This window comes from Ochotona curzoniae, unplaced genomic scaffold, assembly GCF_017591425.1.
Source record: "Ochotona curzoniae isolate NIBS_2020 unplaced genomic scaffold, NIBS_Ocur_1.0 contig_3498, whole genome shotgun sequence".
NCBI lineage: Eukaryota > Metazoa > Chordata > Mammalia > Lagomorpha > Ochotonidae > Ochotona > Ochotona curzoniae.
The window spans coordinates 46,942,016-46,964,387 of record NW_024465885.1 but is presented as its reverse complement, the minus strand read 5'-3'; the positions used below and the strand labels follow the sequence as shown (position 1 = coordinate 46,964,387).

The 22,372-nt window shown below is 50.0% G+C and overlaps 1 protein-coding gene across 2 annotated transcripts in view; it reads left to right on the top strand.

Annotated features, from left to right (window-relative positions):
- Positions 1 to 22,372, top strand: part of HLCS (holocarboxylase synthetase) — a 173,651-nt gene that overhangs the window by 38,635 nt on the left and 112,644 nt on the right. For both annotated transcript variants that reach the window (XM_040980801.1, XM_040980802.1), the window contains one exon: positions 8,487 to 8,758. In XM_040980801.1, the coding sequence (XP_040836735.1) occupies positions 8,487 to 8,758 (272 nt within the window). The remainder of the gene's footprint in view (positions 1 to 8,486; positions 8,759 to 22,372) is intronic.

Below are 22,372 nucleotides of genomic sequence, written 5' to 3'. Positions count from 1 at the left end.
AGAGGGAACCCTGCAACCATGATTTGAGGGCCTGGGATGGAAGGCAGAAGGACAGGCGTGAATGCAGGGCAGAGGTGAACAGAGTGGGGGCAGCCTAGCGTTGCTGCAGCTCGCTGCTGAGCCAGAGGAACCCAGTCCCTGGATGGTGAGAAGAAGTCCAGGAGAGAAAGGGACCACCCAGGACCCTCTAGTCCCCATGCCACTGTGCCCTGGGCAACGGGGGCTCTGGTACAACACCTTGGGGGAGACATGCTGGTACGATGTCACAAGGTGTTGTTGGTCACGCCTGTGTGCTGCGAGCAAGCCAGAGACAAAGCAGGGCCATCCCGCAAGTGTCTCACCTGTGCTCCCACACTCCTGCCCATCAGAAGCCCACCTTAGTGTCACACTCGGACAAATGGCGGTGTCTCCTGCAAGAAATTTCTCCTCCAAACCGCAGCCAGCTCAGCCCGGGGGAAATGTAAGGTCTAGAAAACAAGCTTTTTTAGAAAACAGCTGATCCATTCCCTCCCTTTTTAAGAAAAAGATTTATTTATTTATTTTTTTATTTTTGGAAAATCAGATATACAGAGAGGAAGAGAGATAGAGAGGAAGGTCTTTCATCTGTGGATTCACTTCTCAAGTAGCCACAATGGCTGGAGCTGAGCCAATCTGAAACCAGGAGCCCAGAGCTTCTCCCAGGTCTCCCACAGAGGTGTAGGGTCCCAAGGTTTTGGGCCATTCTGAACTGCAGGGAGCTGGATGGGAAGCGGGACTGCTGGATTAGAACCAGCGTCCATGTGGGATCCTGGTGTGTGCAAAGCAAGGACTTTAGCCACTAGGCTACTGTGCCAGACCCCATTCCCTTCCTTTTATGGACCCTTCCAGCTTTTTGTGGCCTTCAACCATTGGCAGGCAAACAGGCGTACCCCCAGCGGTTAACCCAGGGAGCCCACCAGCTATCACCTGACCTCATAAAAGTAAGACAGCGTAGCAGACATATATTGAGCACCTGCTGTGTCCCTTGGCTAGGGGAGCCTGTCTTGGCCCAGGTCAGGGACGGACCATGCGTGGGAGGTGCAGAATCACCTTTGCAGTTTGCTGTCACCCCTGGTGAAGAGGGGTCAGGCTGTGTGGAGACCCCTGTAGTTGCTGGGCTGAGCTGGTGCGTGGCACGGAGCCCCGGGACTACCAGGGAACCTACTCTGTCAGCCCTGAGCAGCAGGTTGCCAACCTCTTGGCAGTTACATGTTCTCTGCAGTCACTGGGCTATGCCGGCGGGATGACAGGTGAAGGTGAGGTGACAGGTGGAGGTGGGGTGACAGGTGAAGGTGGGGTGACAGTGAAGGTGGGGTGACAGTGGAGGTGGGGTGACAGTGAAGGTGGGGTGACAGTGAAGGTAGGGTGACAGTGGAGGTGGGGTGACAGTGGAGGTGGGGTGACAGGTGTAGGTGGGGTGACAGGTGTAGGTGGGGTGACAGTGAAGGTGGGGTGACAGTGAAGGTGGGGTGACAGTGAAGGTGGGGTGACAGGTGTAGGTGGGGTGACAGTGTAGGTGGGGTGACAGGTGGAGGTGGGGTGACAGGTGGAGGTGGGGTGACAGTGAGGTGGGGTGACAGGTGGAGGTGGGGTGACAGTGAAGGTGGGGTGACAGGTGTAGGTGGGGTGACAGGTGTAGGTGGGGTGACAGTGGAGGTGGGGTGACAGGTGTAGGTGGGGTGACAGTGGAGGTGGGGTGACAGTGTAGGTGGGGTGACAGGTGGAGGTGGGGTGACAGTGGAGGTGGGGTGACAGGTCTAGGTGGGGTGACAGTGGAGGTGGGGTGACAGTGGAGGTGGGGTGACAGGTGGAGGTGGTTTCCTTGGCTCCTGTTACTGACTCTGACCTTGGGCCTCTTTCATTCTCTGGTGATCTGGGCTTCTCTAAGCAGTGCCCACCCACAGCTCTGCAAATGGCCCTTCCCAGGAATCCTTCTTCTGTTTGATACCATCCCTTTCCTACTGAGACCAGTTTCCAAGGACAGTGGTTGGTTTCCTTATGGGAAATGCCCCCTTGGCGCCTTGTCTCCCTGGACAGTTAGTGGATTATAAACCCAAGGTTCAAGTTCAAGTCCCTCTCATCCAACATCTGTGTTGTCCCTCTCTTGCCTCCTTCCCACCCTCTACCCTGAGCTTGGAGAGATGCACTTGTGATTTTACCCCTGCTTCATATTGTCGTTTCTGTCTCTGCGACACCTTCTCCCTGTCTCGGTGACAGTGCACAGACGTTTCCCGTGTTGGCTCAGCCCGGCCCACACGCTGAGGACTGTGGGAGAGGGAATTAGAGCAAGGATTTAGAAGCCAGGCAGATTTGGTTTCACAAGTTCCATTTCCAGACTTCTGGGTGGCACGGGTGAGAGTGCCAAGTGTTGCTGCCCGAGGTCCCATTTCCTCCCTGGGGGAGGGGTCGGCGGTGCAGAGGCCCCCCCTGGCTAGGACTGGGGACCCTGGCTTGAAGCCCAAGTGCAGGGCATGTGACAGACGGCTGCGCTCCGTGCTGCTGCTGTGACTGCTGGGTGATTCTGGAGCTGCCAGTCACGCGCCTGTCGCAGTGGGTTGAGACTTTGGTTCTGAGCACTTCTTTCAGGTTCTCTCTGGGCGGTACTCGGGGCGAGCGAGAGGGAACCCCCCCAAGAAGCCTCGTATGGCCCTGCAATTACCAGCACAGGCTGCCTTCCTGCTCGCCCGGGTCTGCAGATCACACGTGTTGGTGAATTGCATCGGCCCGGGAGAAAAGGGATTGAGGTTACATATGGTATCTCAACATGCAAGGCAAGGACTTTAGCTGCTAGGCTACTGCACCAGGCCCTTTCATGTACTTTTAAAAGTAATGTTATATATCTAGGATTGGAATTGCTGGGTCATGTATCAATTCACTGTTTAACTTTTAACTACCCCAAAATGAATCCTTCCATACTTTAAACTTGTAGAGATATTTAAACTCCAAAGAGGGTAGAGTATTAACTTCCACATGGTGGTGAGGGGAGGACCTGGTGGGAGGTTCTTCGGTCAAGGGGGTGTGCCTTTGAAGGGTTGCTCTCATGAGAGGGATGGCTGTCAAGCTGGGGTGGGTCCAGCGTTTCTTGCTGTTGCGCTCTGTCTCCCAGCTCACATACAGTCCTTCCTCCATACAGTCGCCCGCTTTGCCATCCACTGCCCCCAACAGAGGCTAAAGTGGTGAGGCTGCCTGACCTTCTGCTGGGAACCTCCAAAGCCATGAGCTAAGTTATCCTTGGCTCTGTCCCAGGCAGCTATCCTCAGGTGTTCTGTGACTGTAAAAAAGGCTGAGTAACACAGTGTCTGGTTTGGGCACCTGTCAGATGAGGAGGTGTGCACACACACATGCACAGCCAGGACCTCACCCCTGCCTCGAACCTTCATGAGGCTTGGTCCCAGTGCTCCATCTGAGCGCCCAACCCCAAGGCCGCCCAGAGAGCTGACCCTTCTGGCTTCAGCGGAGTTGGCACCAGGCCGAGACTGCTTGGGTTTCCATCACAGGAGTGACGGCAAGTCGCCTGTGACGAGTGTGAGACTCGAGTTGTCACGTGTGAGCTCCAGCCAAGTGCACACGTACATCTGCTTGTTTCCGTCAGAGTATTTTACTGAGTGAGATGCCAGCCAAGGAGCTGGTGTGTGTTGATTTGTTTCCCAATGACCAGTCTTCTGGTTGTCTAGCAACTTAGAGCAACATGACTGACAGATAGCTACTGTGATTATTTACAGTGTGGCTAAAATAAACACCATTGTGGGTTAAGACCACTTATTTCATGATTCTTAGGGGAGGGAGCTCCCCAGACAACTGAGGTGGTAACAAACACCGTGAGTGGAATGTTGAATGGGAGGTGTTACCGCATGCCACACCGTTACACCACAGGTCTTATTAGGGGTTAATGCCTATAGGTGAGACAGGTGCCAGGTGGAGCAGCTCTGGTGGGATGTGCCACAGCGTGGGCTTCCCATTTTAGTTGCACTCTGTGTTAGGATGGTGGCCTCGCAATAGTCACTGCTGTGCGTCTGCGGTACTTACACATTCATTTCCATAGCGGTTGAGGTACCGGTGGTGGTGTTTTGGGCATTAATGCATACGGAGTCTCTTGGGATATAGTTGTTGTTTGGTGTGGCATGTGCTTGTTGTTATTTTCTTTTTCTGTGTTTACTTGACAGAGAGGGAAAGTGTGAATCCGTGTTCCCATCTGTTCATTTATTCCTAAGATACACATTAAGATCGGGGCTGGGCCAGGGCTAAAACTGGGATCCAGCAGTACAGCCCACGTCTCCTTGGTGGGAGGCAGGGACCCAGCTTCTGGAATCGTTGCATGTAACTGGAGTCAGCAGCCAGAGCCAGGGTTCAAGCCCGGGCACCCCAATGTGGGAGGCTCAACACCTGTTCCCTGTTTGTTTGAATTTTATAAATTTGAGGTGAGATTCACATTTATGGAAATCCACCTGTTTCAGATCCAGTGTGACAAGTCTATACCATGTTGGATTATCATTGCAGTTTAAATACAGGACATTGCCAGTGTCCAGAAAAGGTTCCTTTTCCCCTTCCCAGCAGCTCTGATTGCCATGCCCACGTCCACAGCCATCCTCAGGTAACAAGTGATCTGCATTCTCCCCCCATCAGTGGTTAGATTGGTCCCAAATACCTCAGGCCAAGGGGGCCATAGGAAAGGATTTTTAGACAATTTCAGTATCCAGGTACTCATTGCTAGTTCACAGAAGTACGCTGCCTTTTGTCTCCTAAGTCCTTGCTAACCTCACTTCGTTCTTGTGTTGTTAGTGGACTCTTGTGTCACATGTCCTGAGGGGAAACAAAGCTGTATCCCCGTTCATGAGAAGGACTCCACTTCACCAGCGCGGTGGTTGATCCAAAAGGGTTGCATTTCTGCGACTATAATGCCTTTGGCCATTGGTTCCTTCTAAGATCCCAAATGGTATTTAAATAACCTGAAGTCTTAGAGGAAGATAATATACTCAGTGAGGAACAGAAATATCAAGATTACTTAGGATTTCATGAACCTTGGGGAGGTGGTGACTGCTTTCATCAAAACTGTCCCTGACTGGACTGCAAACGTTGCAGTTTTTTTTCCATGCTTAATGTAGTCCATGTCACAGCCATCTCTTATAACCGCCGGTCTTGAGTTTTATCTCTTGTTCCCCTTTGCTGGCTGGTGCTTGTGGAATGTTCCTTGGGAAGGAATTTGCATACTGTTTTGTAGCATGTGCTAATCGGCATACCCTGTTTGCCTGGACTGGCACCAGGCACCACGGATACAGCTGGAGTAAGGCAGACACAGGAATACCCTGTCTTCACTGAAGCTGGTGCCTGACAAGACATGAAGGCACTGAGTAAGGAGCTCACGTGATTGCAACTGTGCCAAGCACTAAGTGGTAAGAGTTTACAAAGGAGGGATTGGAAGGGGCCATCCCTAAAAAAGAAGCATTGTGCTAGCTGCGCTCTGGTAGCTGAGTGCAAAGCTTTGGGTAAGCATGGTCCTGGGCAGTGTGTTTACGCCCCACCTATCAGCCCATTGCCTGAGTCTTTCATCTTGGCTGGCATTTCCATCCTGTCTTCATGATCATTGGTAGAGTGAAGACAAGCCTGGTGAATTAGTTTCTTTTCCTTATGTCTTCGTCCCTGTGGATTGCGATAACAAAATGTCACAGGCTAGGTAATTTATAAAGAATTGGTGTTTGCTTATTGCAGTTCTGGAAGCTGGGAAGTCGAGTGTGAAGGTGCCAGCATCTAGCACAGATGTGCTTGCTGCATGGAAGGTGGAAGGGCAAGAGTGGCAGGGAGAGAGAGGGGGAGAAGGGCAGGGGACCAAGCTCAGCGAGGAACCCCCTGCCTTGCTGACTCTCCTGTTCCCATTGTTAATGGTCACGACCTCACCGCCTCTTAAAGGTTCAACCCTCAGCGCTGTGACCTAGAGGACTAAACCTACAAGTGCTTGAGCCATTGTGGGTGCGTGTACACCAAGCCCCCTTAGGTGTGTGTCAGATACTTCTGCAGTTCTGCAGTTCTGCAGTCATGGTCACTGGGAGAGAGAGAAAGAGAGCGAGAGAGAGAGAGAGAGAGAGAGAGAGAGAGAGAGAGAAAGGGAAAGAGAGAGAAAAAGAGAAAGACAGAGACACTCCTGAATTGACCACAACAGCCAGAATGGGCTGGTCTGAATCCAGCAGCCAGGAACTTCCTCCAGGCCTCCTACGTGGGTGGGCATCCCAAGCACTTGGGCCACCCTCTGCTGCTTTCCCATTAACAGGGAGCTCGATTAGAAGTGGAACAGTAGGACATGAAGGAGTGCCTGTATGGCATGCCAGCACCACAGGTGCAGCTTTTTTGGCTCTGCCACAGTGCTAATCCCAATTCTGATACTTCTCACAGCCAGAATGTTATTATCTTGTGCAGGGGTGATCGTGGGGTGGGGAGGAGATCTGAGCAGGTGCTTGCCATGTGCACTTAGCTTACCATGTGGCTTCAAATCATAGTAACTGTAATGATTGTAGATGTTTGGGGAAATTATGTATTTTTAAAAATTTTTAAATTTTTATTTATTTGAAAGGCACAGACACACACACACACATACACACACACACAACATACTACACATATTTATCCTCTGGTTTACTCCCAAAATGCTGATAACAGCTCGTGATCGGGCCAGGTCAAAGCCAGGAGCCAAGGACTCAATCGGGGTGTCCCATGAGCGTCAGAGACCCAGTTGCCTGAGCCATGGCCTGCTGCCTCTCAGGGCGTGCACTGGGAGGAAGCTGGCGTGGAGGGCAGAGTTAGGATTTGAACCCCTGACGTTCTGATATGGGATCCAGACATCCCAAGTGCTGTCATAGCTGCTGTGACAATGCCTGTCCCACGGTGACATGCGTCTCCTTGATCCTCTTGGTCTTGAACACCGTGGACCTGAGCAAGCCGCGAAGCGCTGTGTGAAGAGATACAGGAGGAAAGTGCACGTGCCTTGCTCTCATCAGTTTGCATCCACACTCCAGCTTTGCTCATCGCCAAGCATTACATTCACAAGAAACTATTTCAGAACATTGCTGCAGTCGCTAGTAGGTGTGACAGCAGGATGTTTTTCTATGAGCATCTGACTTCCAGTGGGCGGGCAGTCAAGTTCAAGGACTCGGCTCGGTTGCAGGTGTCCCAGTGCTCTCATGGTAGTTCTTGGTGCTCGCAGAGTGCGATTAAAAACCAGCCATGGGTTTCCAGTTTTCCGTCCAATAGACTTTTTTCTTGCAACCGTTTGAAGCATCCTCTTGCACAGACCTCTTGAAGCATCCTCCTAGTGTGAATGCTTTGCACGAACCTTCTTGGCAGCACTGCTGTGGTGTGTGGGCCCGTGTCTCACTCCTCTCTCCACTGTGTCGGAGACTGGATGGATATTCCCGTTCTTCTCATTCCTCACTTCAGAAAATGGTGGCTGGGGAATACACAGCCATTTGGGGAGTGAACCTGCGAAGGATCTCTCTCTCCTTTCCCCCCAAAAAGAAACAGCTCTGCCTTTTTGCCTTTAAAAAAAAAAGATTTATCTATTTCCCTTGAAAGGCAGAGTTACGGAGCGAGACAAGGAGAGGGAGAGATCATCCATCTGCTGGTTCGCTCCCCAGATGTTACGATAGTCGGAGCCAGGAGTGTCTTCAGGATCTCCCGTGTGGTTACAGGGGCCCAAGGCTTTGATGGTAACTTTCTGCAGAGTCCTGAGTTGGCATATGATGTGGTATGACAAGGGCACTTTGGAAGATGACCAGGCTGGCTTTTACATATACATATAATATAATATATAATATATATAAGTATAATATGTACGTAAAAATATGTGTATATATATATTTGAAGAGCAGCAGAGGGAGAGAGAAGAAGAGAGGAGTGAGGTGCTCACAGAAAGATCAAATAAGATGGAGAGCTTCCATTCACTGGGTCATTTCCTAAATGGCTGCCAATAGCTAAGGTTGGGCCAGGTGGAAGACAGAAGCCAGGCTTTCCATGCTGGTCTCCCATCTGGATGTCAGGGACCCAAGTACTCGAGCCACTACCTGCTGCCTTCCAAATCAGACGTTAGTACGGAGTTGGATCAGACACAGAGCGGCTGGGGCTTGGGACTGATCTTCCCGATGGTGGACTCACCTGCTTGGCTACAACACCCTGAACTTGCTTGTCTAGCAGACCTGCTTGTAAAAGGAACCCACTTGCCCAGTGCCCCATCAGTTCATCAGTTCATGACTTAATCCATTCATGAGAGCAGAGTCCTTTTGACCCGATTACCAATACCTCCGTGTCAACATCTGAATTCTGGGGAGTGAACTTAGCACCTAGCATGCTTGTTACCACATTGTGTATTGATTGCATTAATTGAACTTTTATTGGCTTGTGCATTGGGAAGTATTTACATGACCAAGAGGGCGTCATAAACGAAAGCTGCCATCACCTACTGAACCCTTTTGCTGCTGACACAGGAAATCCGGGCTCCTCTGATGAAGTGGCTCGAGCGGTGCGTGGATCCTGACGGAGTAATCAAGTCCAGCAAGGTCTCCCTTAAGTTCGTTTCATCCTGTGCACCTGACATGGAGATATCCCCATCTTCCATACCCGTGGTCACTGACGCGGAGGCCTTCTCGTCAGAACATTTTGACCTGGAAGTCTACCGGGAACACCTGCAGACTCGGCAGCTCGGAAGGACGGTGCTGTTCGCCGAAGTGACCCCGACGACCATGAGCCTGCTGGACGGGTGAGTGCTCACTGGGCCTGGAGGACGCCTGCTCTGAGGACTCATGGATACTGCTACTTCTCGGGGAGGAGGGTAGGATAATTTTTCTTAGCACAACTGCTGGTGCTGTGCAAGTTCTCCTGTCCTAGCAGAGTTCAAGTGTTAGGAAGAGTTCTTTGGCCGAATGTTCATGTGTCACACGCAGAACAGGAGACATTTTGCCTCATGTCATTGCTTTCTGTCATAAGCATGCCTTTCAGAAAGTCCTTGGGATATAAAGCATGTTCTGGAAGGCACAACATGTAGCAGGTGCCATCGTAACTCTGGTGATCATTGTATTGTTGCGCTGTTGGGACTCATGCTGAAGACTTAATTCAGGGTGTTTTGCAGTGAGGAGTGTTTAGAAAAGCAAATTTGAATGACACATAAGCTATGCTAATTGAGCACATTGGAGCTATGTTGTTTTTTTTTTTACCTGAACTGAACATACTTTGTGAAAATGTTTGAAGTTGACTCTTACTGCAAGTTTTGCCTTTTCGTTCAGTTTTGTGGGGTTTGGTTAAAAGTTAACAATGAAAAATGGATAAAAGGAAGTTCATTTCTCTAATGAGTAAGAATATTACCTATTTTAGTTTGAGAAATTGAGCAATAAGAATAAGGAAAGCATCGTGTCTCAATGTGGGAAAAGAACATAAGGTAAGAAGATGTGCAAATAGCGCATTCTCACAGGTGGAACATTTGTGACCGACTGGTCTCAGACCCTGTGATAATCCCGGGTCCGCAGAGTGAAGAAGACGTGCTCGTGGGAAAGGGTTAGGGTTAGGGACAGCTTCTGCATTAGTGGTCGAGCATGTCATTTCACAGGAGCCTTTGGGACGTGAAGGCATGCAGCCCTCCCTGACCGTGTTCGTTGTTCATGTGGACAGTGGAGAGAGGCAGGTGATGTCGGGGTGGCCGAGAAGCCCTGGCAGCTTGGTCAGGGGGTCTTGGCTGTGGACAGTGCCTGGTGAGAGAGCAGCAGGTGAGCTGCTGGAGCACTGCATACCAGGCTCCTGGGCATCCTCAGGGGACCGGGCTCCACTGCATACTTTCCAGCCAGTGTTTTAGAGCTTGTTGGTCCACTGCTTTCATATTCCTGAATGTAAATGAGAGTTTAAGGTGTATTGAATTGTAGAAAAAAGTCCTGCCTTCACGCACATTGGGTGTATAGGAGCTGTGCATTGAAGCTGGGCAGCTGAGCTGTAGGGTTGGTTGGTTTGTTTACAAAAGGCATTTAGGAATCTGCTTTGCTTCCTTGTTGTTGCTCTTCTCTGGGGTTCGCAGTGCACAGCGCTGCCTGCGTGCGGGGTCGGTGAGCTTGGGGAGCAGTGCGTGGAAGGCTGTGTGCGTTTGGAGAAATGTGTTTGGTGAAATCACTTTGGTGTCCGAAGGAATCATGGTTGTTTGCAGAGACTGCGAGGTGGGTGGGTGAAGTACGTGGATTCTCGTACTCTGAGAATAAGCCCGAAGCTGTTTCTAGAACACTCACGTTACTGGCGTCTGGTCCCACTTGTCCTGTCCTTACCAAAGCCCCGTTTGCTGTTGCTAAGTGTCACAGCTGACTATGGAGGAGGTTCCTCTTGCAGATGCAGAGTTAGGGCTGCACACAGGTCTGCCAGTCCCACACGTCGTCACTTCCTGCGTCAGGGTCTTCAGTGCTTGCGTCACACTGGTGATTTGCGTCAGGCAAATGCTTGCATCACACCGGTGTGTGGACCACCAGGAAGGGGGCTTGCCGTGCCTGGTTTCTGAATATTCACACAAAAAATTAGGTGGTGGTTGGTTCTTTCTTTCTTTCTTTCTTTCTTTGATGGACCAACTAAACAGACAAGAAGGATTTTTGAAATCATGGACAAAATCCATTCCATTTCTAGTTTTAAATGTATTTATTTGTTGAATTTAAGGATTGATTCATTTTCATTTGAAGAGCAAATTCACAAAAGACAGAGAGAGAGCTCTCTCATTTGCTGGTTTATTCCGCAAATGGTCATTATGGCTAGAACAAAGCCGATCTGATGGGAGGAGCCAGGGGCTTCTTCCAGGTCTCCCACACGGGTACAGGGACCACGTGGGCCAGCCTTTCCTGCTTTGCTAGGCCATAAATAAGCTGGATTGGAAGTGAAGCAGCCAAGACAAGAACTAGCACCCATGTGGGATGCTGGCACTGCAGGCAGAGTAGGTCCTTATTTGTTGCATTTGAGAGAGAGAGAGAGAGATTGGTTTGAGGCAAAGAGCTCTCTCCTATACTGGCTTCCAGATACCCACAGTGACTGGGGCAGGCTGGACTGAAGCAGAGAGCTGGGAACTCCATCCAGGACTCCCAGGTTATGAGGGAGCCATTACCTGCTGCTTTTCAGGGTGCCAGGAGCCGGAAGCTGCAGTGGAGAGCAGGGCTGGCACTCCGAGCCAGGCACATTGACCTGTGGCTCAGCTGCTGTGCTCAGCGCCCACCTCTCCCAGCCTCTCTTCATATGTATTGTCCTGTGGACATCGAGCTGCTCTTTCCTGAAGAATTGGGGTGCAAGTGAAATTGAGCTTAAATATAGGCCTTTCTTAAAAGGATTCTTAAATCCTTTCTCTCTCTCTCCCTCCCTCCCCCGCTCTTTTTCTCTGTGTGTGTGTGTTCCCGCCCGATATAAAAAGGGGACTTATTTTAGCTCATATTGGGAGCCCAGATCCTAAGGGACAAGAAGTGATGTAGTGGGGTCAACCAGCTGTCTCATAATTTGTGTTAAAACAGCCATGTTTCCTGCACCCAGCATGTGCACATAGCATGCCACTGTGGTAGAGAGGCACTGTGGAGGTGTGTTCTCTGGTCATCCAGCAGGCAGTCCAGGTGCTACCCCTCTAGGAAGGATGCTCTCATGTGTTATCCTGTAGGGTCCTTGCTTTGTCATTGGAGTGCGTATTCCAAGGTGGGCGCTGGAGGGGATGGACTTCTGACACCTGTTTGCTACCAGCCAACCTGATCACTTCTGAGATTATATCTGGAAAGAGCATTTCGGTTTCAAAGCCTCATTCTTTAGGGCTTCAGCTCTCTGCAATTCCCTCCCTCTTGGGCCGAGGCTGGGGTGCAATGCCAGTCTCTCAGCCAGGTCCCTGGAGCTCTGTGGGATGTACCATGTGCTTTAATTCCTGCTGGGGCTGAACTGTATCGCCCTGTGGCTCCAGCTCAACTGGCCAGTAATGGACAGAGTTTCTTTTTTGGGAACTCTAGTTTTCTTTCTGCCTTCTGGAAAGTTCTCTGTGAAAGCCTCTTCACTCTTTATTGAAGTCAAGTGTTAATCCCTGGGCAATGTTTATTCTTGGTTATGGGGCACGTTATTGCTATTCCGTGTATGTGTGTGATGATCAGATCAAGGTAATCCACTTTTCCAGCTGCTTAGGTGGTATCATTTGGGGGTGTATAGTAAATTGCAGTAGTAATTTCCACATGAAACATCTGGGTTGCTTTCCACACACAAATTGTCTTTTGTGACTTGTTAGCCAAAGGGCCCATTTCTGCTTTGTTGAACTTTGCTAAGAATGTCAAGAAGGTCTGATGAGTGTGGGCATTTGGTTTTTCAGAAGCATGCCACATAATAATAATAATAATAATAATAATAATAATAATAATAGTACAGGTTGGGACAGGCAGACACCTGGTCTACCTCCCAAGGTGCAGAAGGCCCCAGGTGCTCTCCACTGCCTGACTGTGGTCACCTGTGAAGCTGCTGGGCCCTGGCCCTTGCCAGCTGCCCGCTGTCCAGTGCCTCCTTGTTAGGCTGTGTCTTGAGTCCCTGGTGGGAGTGTGCAGGGATAGAAGATTGAGCACACCTCGCCCAAGCACCTGTTTGGAGGATTGGATACCTGTCAGATAGGATTAGGTTCAGATGGATGAGACACATACCCCCACACGGAAGGGGCTTCAACCTTGACATTCGCCTCTCTCACCTGCATGTGAGACAGCTGAGGTGGAACAGTGCCAAGGACTTCGCTGTATTGCTGTACACCCTGAGCTAGGGTCCAGGGCGACCCTCCTGTGTGAGCCAGTGAGCGGAAGATGGGAGCACGATAGCTGATCTCCCATCTTGGGGTACTCTTCTGGAAAGTCCTACATGAGCCTGTGTGTCTGTCTTCTGGCCAGCACCTTGTCACATCTACCTGCAGAAGCAGGCTAGGAAGTAAATGTGGTCTGATGTTCGGCTTCCATGGAGCCAGCTGGAACAGTCAGGTTTCCCGGAGAAGATTGCGAGGTGAGCATTGGGCACAATGACAAAACGTCATGGGCCAGCACCTTCAGTTATTCAGAGAACTAAGAACAGTCACCGGAGTCTCCAGTTAGTGTCAAGGCCTGCGCAACTCCGCATCAGGCCTGAGGAGAGGCACCTGCTGTGGTGCTGGCTTTGTTTCAATCCTGTACTCGCAGTCATTGAGGGATTTGTTCTTAGGATGTGGTAGGTTTTGGGGGATTTAGAAATCTGTCTTCTGACAAGTGTCTTGGTGCTTCTCTGTCTGTGAAGCCGGCTGATGCAGAGACTGCTAACTCTTGCTTGGGTCCTAGAGTGCATGCAACAGCAGGAACATCTTCTTGAAGCTGTGAACCCTCAGGCCCCTTAGCTGTCTCAAGGAGACGGGGGTCAGGGAATCGGGGGCGTTGTGGGGGTGCTTGCTGCCCACAGTCAGGGCTTCTCTTCCAACATGGAAGCTGTGTGTGCTGGCACCCTGGCCCCCAGCGGTCTGGCTTGGCCTTGCCCCTCCGATTGACCCCATGCCCGCTGTCTTCTCCAGCAGATCTTCTCACCCGGAGATGCTCTTGTATTCAAGGGAGCAACTTCCAGGTGCTGGAGTCTGTGGCTGGTCTCCTTCAACTTCAGGCTGGCTTCTCTTTCTGTTTCCTGGGGGATGGCCCTGTGTCAGGTTAGCTCAGCTGGTTGGGTGGAGTGCCAGGAGCACAGATGGGCTCAGCCCTGAGTCTGGCCCGTGAACTTGACTGTGTTCTGGGTGAGTTCTTGGTGGGGCTGGACTATCAAGGCAAAAGGGGTGTAAACAGGCTGCCCCTGCCTTCCCCTTTGCTCCTGGAAAAGCACCCCCAAGCACTGTCTGTGTTCCAGTGTGGTGGAGTTTCTGCCACATTCTGTTAGTATCCAGATGGGCAATGGCTGAGCCACCTCTATGGGGCTATTGTGTGATGAGGCCAGGGAGGCTAACAGCTTTGGGTAACTGAATCCTAGAGCTGATTTTTATTTTTTGGGGATGTTTTTAGAATCACTGTTTATTAGACTTATAGTATTCATAATTTAAGAGATTTTTTTTCAATTGCCTTTGATTTTATTTGAAAGGCAAACAGAGAGGTTTCCCATCTGTTGGTTTATTCCCTAAGTGCCCATGATAGCCAGGCCTGGAACTCAGTCCTGGTCTCCCTTCTGCATGATAGGGACCCAAGTGTGTTAGCGATCACCTGCTGCCTCCTACGATGTGCATCAGCAGGAAATTGGCTCAGAAGTGGAGGAGCCAGGGCTCTAGCTAGGCACTGTCACATGGGAGGAAGGTGTCCCAAACGACACGTTAAGCACTGTGCAGAACGCCCGTCCCTAGTGTGTCTGCTTGGATTGACTTAAACCAAGCCTGCGAGATTGTTTCTTAAAAAAATATATATATATACATACACATACATCAAAGTCAGAGTTGGCATGAGGAAGGAAGGTAGGGAGAGAGCAAGAGAGATCCTCCATTCAATGCTTCACTCCCCAAATGGCTGCAACAGCCAGAGCTGGGCCAGACTAAAGCCAGGAGTCCGGAGCTTCTTCCAGGTCTCCCACATGGGGGCAGGGGTCCAAGGGCCTGGGCCAGCTTCCATTGCTTCCCCAGGCACATTACCAAGGAGCTTGGTTGCAAGTGGAGGAGCTGAGATTTAAACTGTCTTCCATATGGGATTCTGACATCACAGGTGGCAGCTTAGCATGATATGCCACTACGCCAGCCCCATCTGTGAGATTTTTTTGGAACAGCTACTGTGTGAACCACAGGGTGTGGTGAGCACAGGAATGGAAGCCTGCTTGTGTTGATTTTCTTTGCACACTCATGTACTGTGAACAACCTGTCCAGGGTTTGGCTGTTTATTTGCAAAGAGGGATTCAGATCTCTTTATGAAATAAGTGTACTTCCCTGTCATTATTTAAGCCCCCTGGATTTCCCAGACTTACGTCTGCCTACATCACTCTATGGGGTCAGCATTTACGGGGTACCTCCTGTGGGCTGGCACTGCTGTGGATGAGGCAGGTCCTGGTAGGTGGTTACGGTTCCCCAAGTTGTGTGTGCTGTTCCTGCTCTGAGCACTGGGGACCTGAGTGGATTGGAACTGGACCTGGGGACCACACAATGGAGGGAGGGAGGCAGTTCCTGATATCGGGTTGGCTGGTGATATCAGGAAGCTCCCAGTCTAGCATAGAAAGTGCTGGAAGCAAGACTCTGTCTCCAATGAGCTCCTTGAACTTGGCCAGATTCCTTCCCAGATCCTGGCTCAGCCGCGAGGTCACTGACACTGGCCCGCTGGATGTTCCTCAGGTAGCTTCAGCTCATCTCACCTTTGGCCCAGGGTGGCCCCATTTCAGAGCAGCCTCTGTCTCCTGGTGCCCGCCTACCTAGCACCTTCAGCTGGCTGAGACAACTGGTGATCAGTCCCGTGTCAGTTGAACTGGACAGTTGGCGGAGGAAACACAGTCCCCATAAGGTGGTCTTTAAAATGGATGGGGGCTTGGAGGGGAGCGCGGTTTGCACTGGGGACGGTGACCACCATCATTTAGGGACAGGTAGCGTTGGGGCCAACTCCAGCCCCCCAGCCCTGTGTGTATATATCTAATTGGTCCCAGACACCTCCTCACCCTTTTCCCTCCTGATTCTGCTCCGTGAACTCAGCCTAAAGACTGCGCCCTCCTTCCCTGAAGCCGGGGCCTGAGAGGACCGACACTGGGCTGGAACTAATTTAATGGCTGAGTGACCTCACAGTAGAGAAACAGCCGGATCCTAATAGGGGTCTTTGTCTACATTTCCACCCTGGCTGGTAGCATGCCAGTCAAGAGTCAAGCTCGAGGCACAGGTGGAAGCGATTAGGGCTGTCATAAGGTTTGAAAAATTGATTCTGGAGGCGAAGTGAATAGATTGAACTTGACAGTGTTGTCCTAAAGATTCTAAGAGAAAATTCTGTAGTTTAATTTGAAATCCCTTGATTATTCATTAGCTTTCCAGATGGCTTTTGTTGATGTTTTACATATTAATGTCTGTATTGTGTTATTGGTGTACTCTTAATGTGCACGGAGGTAATGAGCAAAGAATAAACACATTGGTAAGTGTCCCAAATTAATGGGATATTAATGCAATTTGTGAAATAAAGGGTTTTTTAAGAAGTTGATTGCTTCGGAATAATTAGCATGAGTTTTTTTTTTTATGGGCCAATTTGGTACTTTAAAAGTGAAAATTGTTGGAGAATTTTCCCTTCATTTTCGTGTTTACTTGTAGGTTAGTTTAGAATTTAACTCTGGGCTTTGGCTTCGGCTGCAGCAGGACTGAAAGGTTGCCCTGGCAGGTTCTCCAGCAGCTTCGTTTTCCTGGTGGTGGTCTTCCAATGCCACACCTGGCTAGGTTAACCTCTCACCTGCCACACTCCGCAAGCTGAATTATTTAGCAGGCTGCTCATTTGTTGGAAATGCCTCCCGTGCTAACTTCTAGTATGCCAGGATGTTTAAGTTTTACACTTTTGTGATTTATTTTTTTCAAGGTTTATTTACTTATTTGAACAGCAGAGTTACCGAGAGAAGGAGAGAGATGGAGAGAGACCTTCTGTCCACAGGATCACTGCCCAGATGACCGTGGCGGCCAGGGCTGGGCCAGGTTGGTCTCCCATGGGGGTGCAGGGGCCCAAGCATTTGGGCCATCATCTGCTGCCCTCAGGAGGCTGCCCTGCTGGAGCCTCCCCAGGTAGGATGAGGCTGTGTTGAAATACACTGGGGAAGCTCCCAGGATATAGCAAGTTCTTTTCGAATCACCGTTATCTAAGCTTAGCATGCTAAAGTTCCGGGTTTTCTGGTTTTTTTTTTTTTTTTGGTCTTTACCTTCACGAGTAGCCCTGTGGACGGCCATGAGATATACCAACGTAGCTGGCATGCGACACTGTGAGGCTACGTCGTCATGCGATAGGATTTATGTTGAGAATTTTGACACTTTTTTCCCCTGCCCTCGTCATACTAGAAGTGTAATGGTTCATTGCTGGTTACCATTTGGTCCAAAATGTGTTCTTTCCGTCTAGCTTTTTCTTGAATGATGAGAAAACATCGTCAATCGTTCATGTTCCTATTTCCCTGAAAACATGTGGAGTAGGCTCATTCGTTCATTAAACTTCCTCTGACAGTCTTAGCACGTTATCTGTCATTTTCACAGGTCATTCACAGTTGGTCTGAACAAGCCAAATCTCCAACTGTTGGATCATTTTCCCAGGCCCGCGGGTAAGCCCTGCGTGTTACCCACATCTTCCTCTGAGGCCTTCCTTGAGAGCCCAGGCCTCCTGTGCCCGTCGCACGCGCGGCCGCCTGACGTCTCAGATAGTTAGCACTCCACTGGCCGGCTTGACCGCACGCGCTCCTGGAGGCTCTGTCAGCTGCCTCTGTTCAATTGAAGCAAGACGTGAGAGACCACAGAAGCCAATAAAGCAAGGATGGGCTGTGAACGGCAGTGCTTCCACGGGCTCCTCTAACCTTTCCCCAGGCGCAGCATTGACTGTGGTTTAGAAGCAAGCCGCATCCTCTGCCGGGTGGGAGTGTGTCAGTCCAGCGCACGGAGTGCACCACACCAGGCCTCTACCAGCAGTCCCACCCACATGCCCTGGGGCACCCAGAGCGAGTGTCCTCCAACCTGGCTTCCTCCCGGGTCAGGCTCCTGGCTTGGGGTGAATTCCAGAAGTTTTCATCTTAAAATGGTAAGAACTGGGTCCTGCATGGTAGCTTAGTGTCTGAAGTCCTCGCCTTACATGCACCAGGATCCCATATAGGCACCGGTTCTAATACTGGCGGCTCCGCTTCCCATCCAGCTCCCCACTTGTGGCCTGGGAAAGCACAAGGTCAAAGCCTTGGGACCCTGTACTCACATGGGAGACTCGGAAGAGGCTCTTGGCTCCTGGCTTCGGCTCTGCTTAGCTCCAGCCAGTGCAGCCACTTGGGGAGTGAGCCAGCAGATACAAGATCTTTGTCTCTCCTTTCTGTAAATCTGACTTTCTAATTTAAGAAAATTAATAAATCTTTTTTAACAGATGGCAAAGACTATAACAGTGGCCACTCATGGTAACACCACTCACCCTGACTGGGTCAGAGGGTGTCAGCATTTCGCACCGTCTGTGCAGCGAGCGGGCGGTGAGCAGGTGTTGCTTTGGTCTCCTTTTTGCTGACTAAGGTTCTTTGCCCTCACTGGGCCTACCCATAGCCACGTCCTTGGGAATCAGGAAACATGAAAACCGACGACCCGGCCCGGGATTCTCATGCTGTGAGGGTCAGAACTGCATTTCCACACAGGGCTTTCTAACCAGAAACTTCTCAGAGGTGAAGAGGCCTTTTAAAAATTCTCGGAAAAGGATAAGGTTATTTTACTGCAGGAAAACAAACAAAAAAATTGAGATCCAGGCATAGGAGGGGTCTCTCAGAGTTTTTCATGGGAAACATGTGTATTATGCAGAAGCCGAGTGTGGTTGTGTGTTCTTGGAGTTCAGTGCATATTCTAGTGTGTCCCCTGGCCACCTGTGCACCTGGCACATGGAGATAAGAGGTTGAACTTTGGGTTTACAAAAGAAAAAAAACCCTTCAGAACCCAGCATCTATTCTCCTTTCTACTTTTCAAGTCCCTCTTCGCTGGTTCCATCACTGCCTGGACACAGCTTTGTTTTCATTTCTCAGAAAACACCTACCTGCCTCGGAGGTGAGGGTCGATTTGCTTTCTGGGCCCCTTTAAAAGCTTTTGCACACCTCACCTGGACCAGGCCCCTACGCGGACCTGCCAAGCTGTTTGCACGTTGGCGCATGCTCCGTTTCTGCAGGAGGGCTGGTCCAGCCCTCGGACAACCTGGTGCACATTTTTCCTGCATTGCACAAGGAGTTATTCATTATGTTCCTTTCTTTCTTTCTTTTTTTTTTAAATGTTCTGGCTTTCCCAGCAGAGTATTCAAATGAGCGAGAGGGAAAAATGATGAGGTCATTGCCTGGCGGAGAAAGATTTTCTGGGGATGTGGGAAGGGTGAGGAGGCAAGGGAGGTGGGAGGAATGATGGTGAGGCCCTGAGGCCCTGTGCTTAACCTCCCCCTCTCTCTTTGTGCCCTTTGCCTCCAAAGGTTGCCTTGGATGCTAATGTGACTTTCTGAGTTTAAAACTGGATGAGACCTGGGGACAGAATGTACCTAAAAAGGGGTGATGGCACTCACACGCAAGAAACTTTAGACCATGACCTGTGCTTGCATCCTGGTGACACACCAGCTGGGGGATGGGGTGAGAGGCAAGACCCTGTGCCTGCCTCTTCCCGGGCTGCTTCCTCCTCTGTAAGGTGAGAGGGTGCTAGGAGATGTGCAGTCTTCTTTGTGTTGCAAACACTGCATCTCCTTTTTAGACGATGGATGGAATGTGGAGCTCCCTCCCTCCCCCTTTCTACCTTCCACCCCTTGGGAGCCTTCTCTGCACCCAGACTCTTCAGGATATAGGGGTCAAGGTCACTTGGCAGCAGGTTGCTTGAGGTCCTTCCTACTCAGACATTTGGGTTCACCTAACCTGAGGGCAGTTCTTTTATTTATGTTTAAGGATTTATATTTATCTATTTGAAAGGCAGAGTGATAGAGCGCTCTGATTCATTTCCCAAATGGCCACCGTGTCCAGGCCTGGCCAGGCTGAAACCAGGAGCCAGGAACCATACCTGGGTCTCCCACATGGGTGACAGGGGTCCAAGCACTTGGGCCATCTTCTGTTGCCTTCCCAGATGCATCAGCAGGGAGCTGGACCAGAAGCAGAACAGCTGGGACCTGAACCGGCATTCCAGCTTAGGATGCTGGTGTTAAAGCAGCAATGTAGCCTGCTGTGTCACAGTGTCAGTGGCTGCCAGCTGGCTGCCGGATCACTTCTCCTATGTCCTACCTTTTACTGAAAGTCCTTCAGAACTGTGAAGATATAGTCCTGTTCTTTCGGCCTCCCAGAGGGGCTGTGCAACCTCAGAGGGCCACGCTGCTTCCCTGGCTGCTGGCTGGCAAGTGAACGCTGTTAGGTTTGTATCACAGATGACTGCATCACCCAGGGCCGTTTCCTGATCACTGTAAGAGATGCCCGAGTTGTGGTAGTGCCCCTGTAACCCCTTGGGGGAATCTGAGTGGGCTCCATGCCCCCTTTAAACCATGTCCCTCCTGGGTCTGGGGAGATGATGATTGTCTAGATAGGCATTCAGTTAGATGTCCCTTGTTGCAATGGAGTGATGTGTGAGAAGAAAATTCTCTGTGGGCACAGACATCTAGAGCTTCAGGAGAAAGGCAGTTACACAGAGAGAAATCTTCTCATTTGCCAATTCTATTCCCCAAATGTCTGCAGTAGCCAGAGCTGAGCCAGTCTGAAGGTGGGAGCCAGGGGTCTCTTTTGGGTCTCCCACGTGGCTACAAGGTCCAGGGACTTGAACCAACCTCTGGTGCTTTCCTAGACATGCTAGCAGGGAGCAGAATTGGAAGTAGAGCAGCTGGTGCCCATTTGGGATGTCACACTGCAGGTGGCATCATGGTGCCAGCTCCAAATTTTACCTTTTTCCCTTCGCTTCTCTCCCTTTCTTGTTGATGCAAAGTGTCGTCTCCCCACTGCTCAGTGGCTTGCTGGGCCTTCCTGGGGTCTTTCTCTAGGGGAGTGGAGATGGAAGAGATACAGTGTTTGCCTTGATGCCTGGAGAACTGGCACAAAACAGGCCAAATGGGTCCAGTTCACCGAACCAGTGGTCTGATGTTTACTCAAACGACAGCCTGTTTCCTGGAGTGCACCTGGAGCTAGGCAGGGCCTTCAAGGCCAGTCCCTATCTTCCCGCCCCCATGTCCTGTGTGTGCTGTGTGTGTCTGAGTACCTGGTACCGAGACATGCTCTGCCCTTGGTGCAGGTGGCACACACTGCCTGAGTCCTTGCTACTTTTCACAGCCCACTCCAGGTCCCTTAGGATAGCTGTTTGGATCACTGTTGACCCATCCGTTCCAAAGTGGAGATCTGACCTCAAAACCAAGTAAGGGGAAAAAAATTATGGCTGCTATGACGTTTGCAAAGTAGTTAAGGTACTTGTAGGTAGTTGCTATAGCTTGCCGTGCCCTCATCTTGTCTCTCCTCTGAACAATATCTAAACATTTTTCTCACATCCCTGTATTGGGGATGAAAGCTTGAGACTGGAAGAGCGAGGCATCTGGATATAGGACAGGTCAGGGCATTTAAAACTACAAAGACTTATTTTCTGAAAACAGTTTTCCTTTAGAAGAAATCCTTGTTGATGTCAGAAAATGTGGAAGTGTGGCAATGAGTAAGTGCTAAGGACATCGCAGTCCCTGTGACCCCACCACCTGTCCATCTTGATTGTATTTCCCTGTAGTCTTTCCTCCTCCTGCACAGTGTTTGCAAAGTTGGACTTATTTTGGAAGTTAAATAAGTTTTTTTCCCAGGCAATCACTTGGTGTGTTCAAAACCATGTCTGTTATTAGGTGCATATGGTCCAACTGAACAGAATTCGTTTAACTGATCCCTTATGAACGCATTCCTGTCCTTGCTAGTGTTTTCTTATTATAAAAAATAAGCATGTTCCTTTTTGGGTCAGTGGGTTTGTGTAATTCTTTAGTGACCCGCCCCCCCCCCCATAACAATCTTTTTTATTCCAGCCTTGGAATGGAAAATTATGAAATCAAAGCAGGCACATGTGGAAGTTGAACAGAATGGGGCTATTGAGTGATTGATATTATTTGCAATACAGTATGTATTTGATATTATTTCAGCATCATGTGACTGTCCACAGTAGTCCTTCTTTTGTCCACAAGGACGTCACGCCTTAGTAATAACGGCACATGTCAACTCAACATTTACTGGGCGGTAGACACGGTGGTGAATACATCCCGTATTTGCCCCTGCTCGATCTTTGCCAAATCCTTATGAGAAGGTACCATAATAGTCCTCACTTGAAAGAATTGGGGGAGCTATTTCTTAGACAGTTTAAGTGGCTTGGCTGCAATTACAAAAAGAAGGAGTAGCAGAAACAGTTTCAAAGGTTCGTCTCTCCTAACAGCCTTAACTCTTAGTCCCTAACTCTGTATTGCTTCCAACAGATGCTTTGTGGAAATTGTAATTTGCTACATCCGTCATACTTCCGAAAGTGGCTTACGTAGTAATCCTATTATAGAAGGGGGGAGTCAGGTTAGCTGACATGTCTAGTTCTTGGCGATTCTCGTGATTTTTTTTTAAGTAGGATGTTGTAATAGAATGAGCTATAATGAGAGTCCTGAGTTGAAGTCTCAGATCACAAACTTACTAGTGGGAAAAATCACTAACTGGTTTTCTGTACCGTTACTTACACAACATGGACAGTACCGCC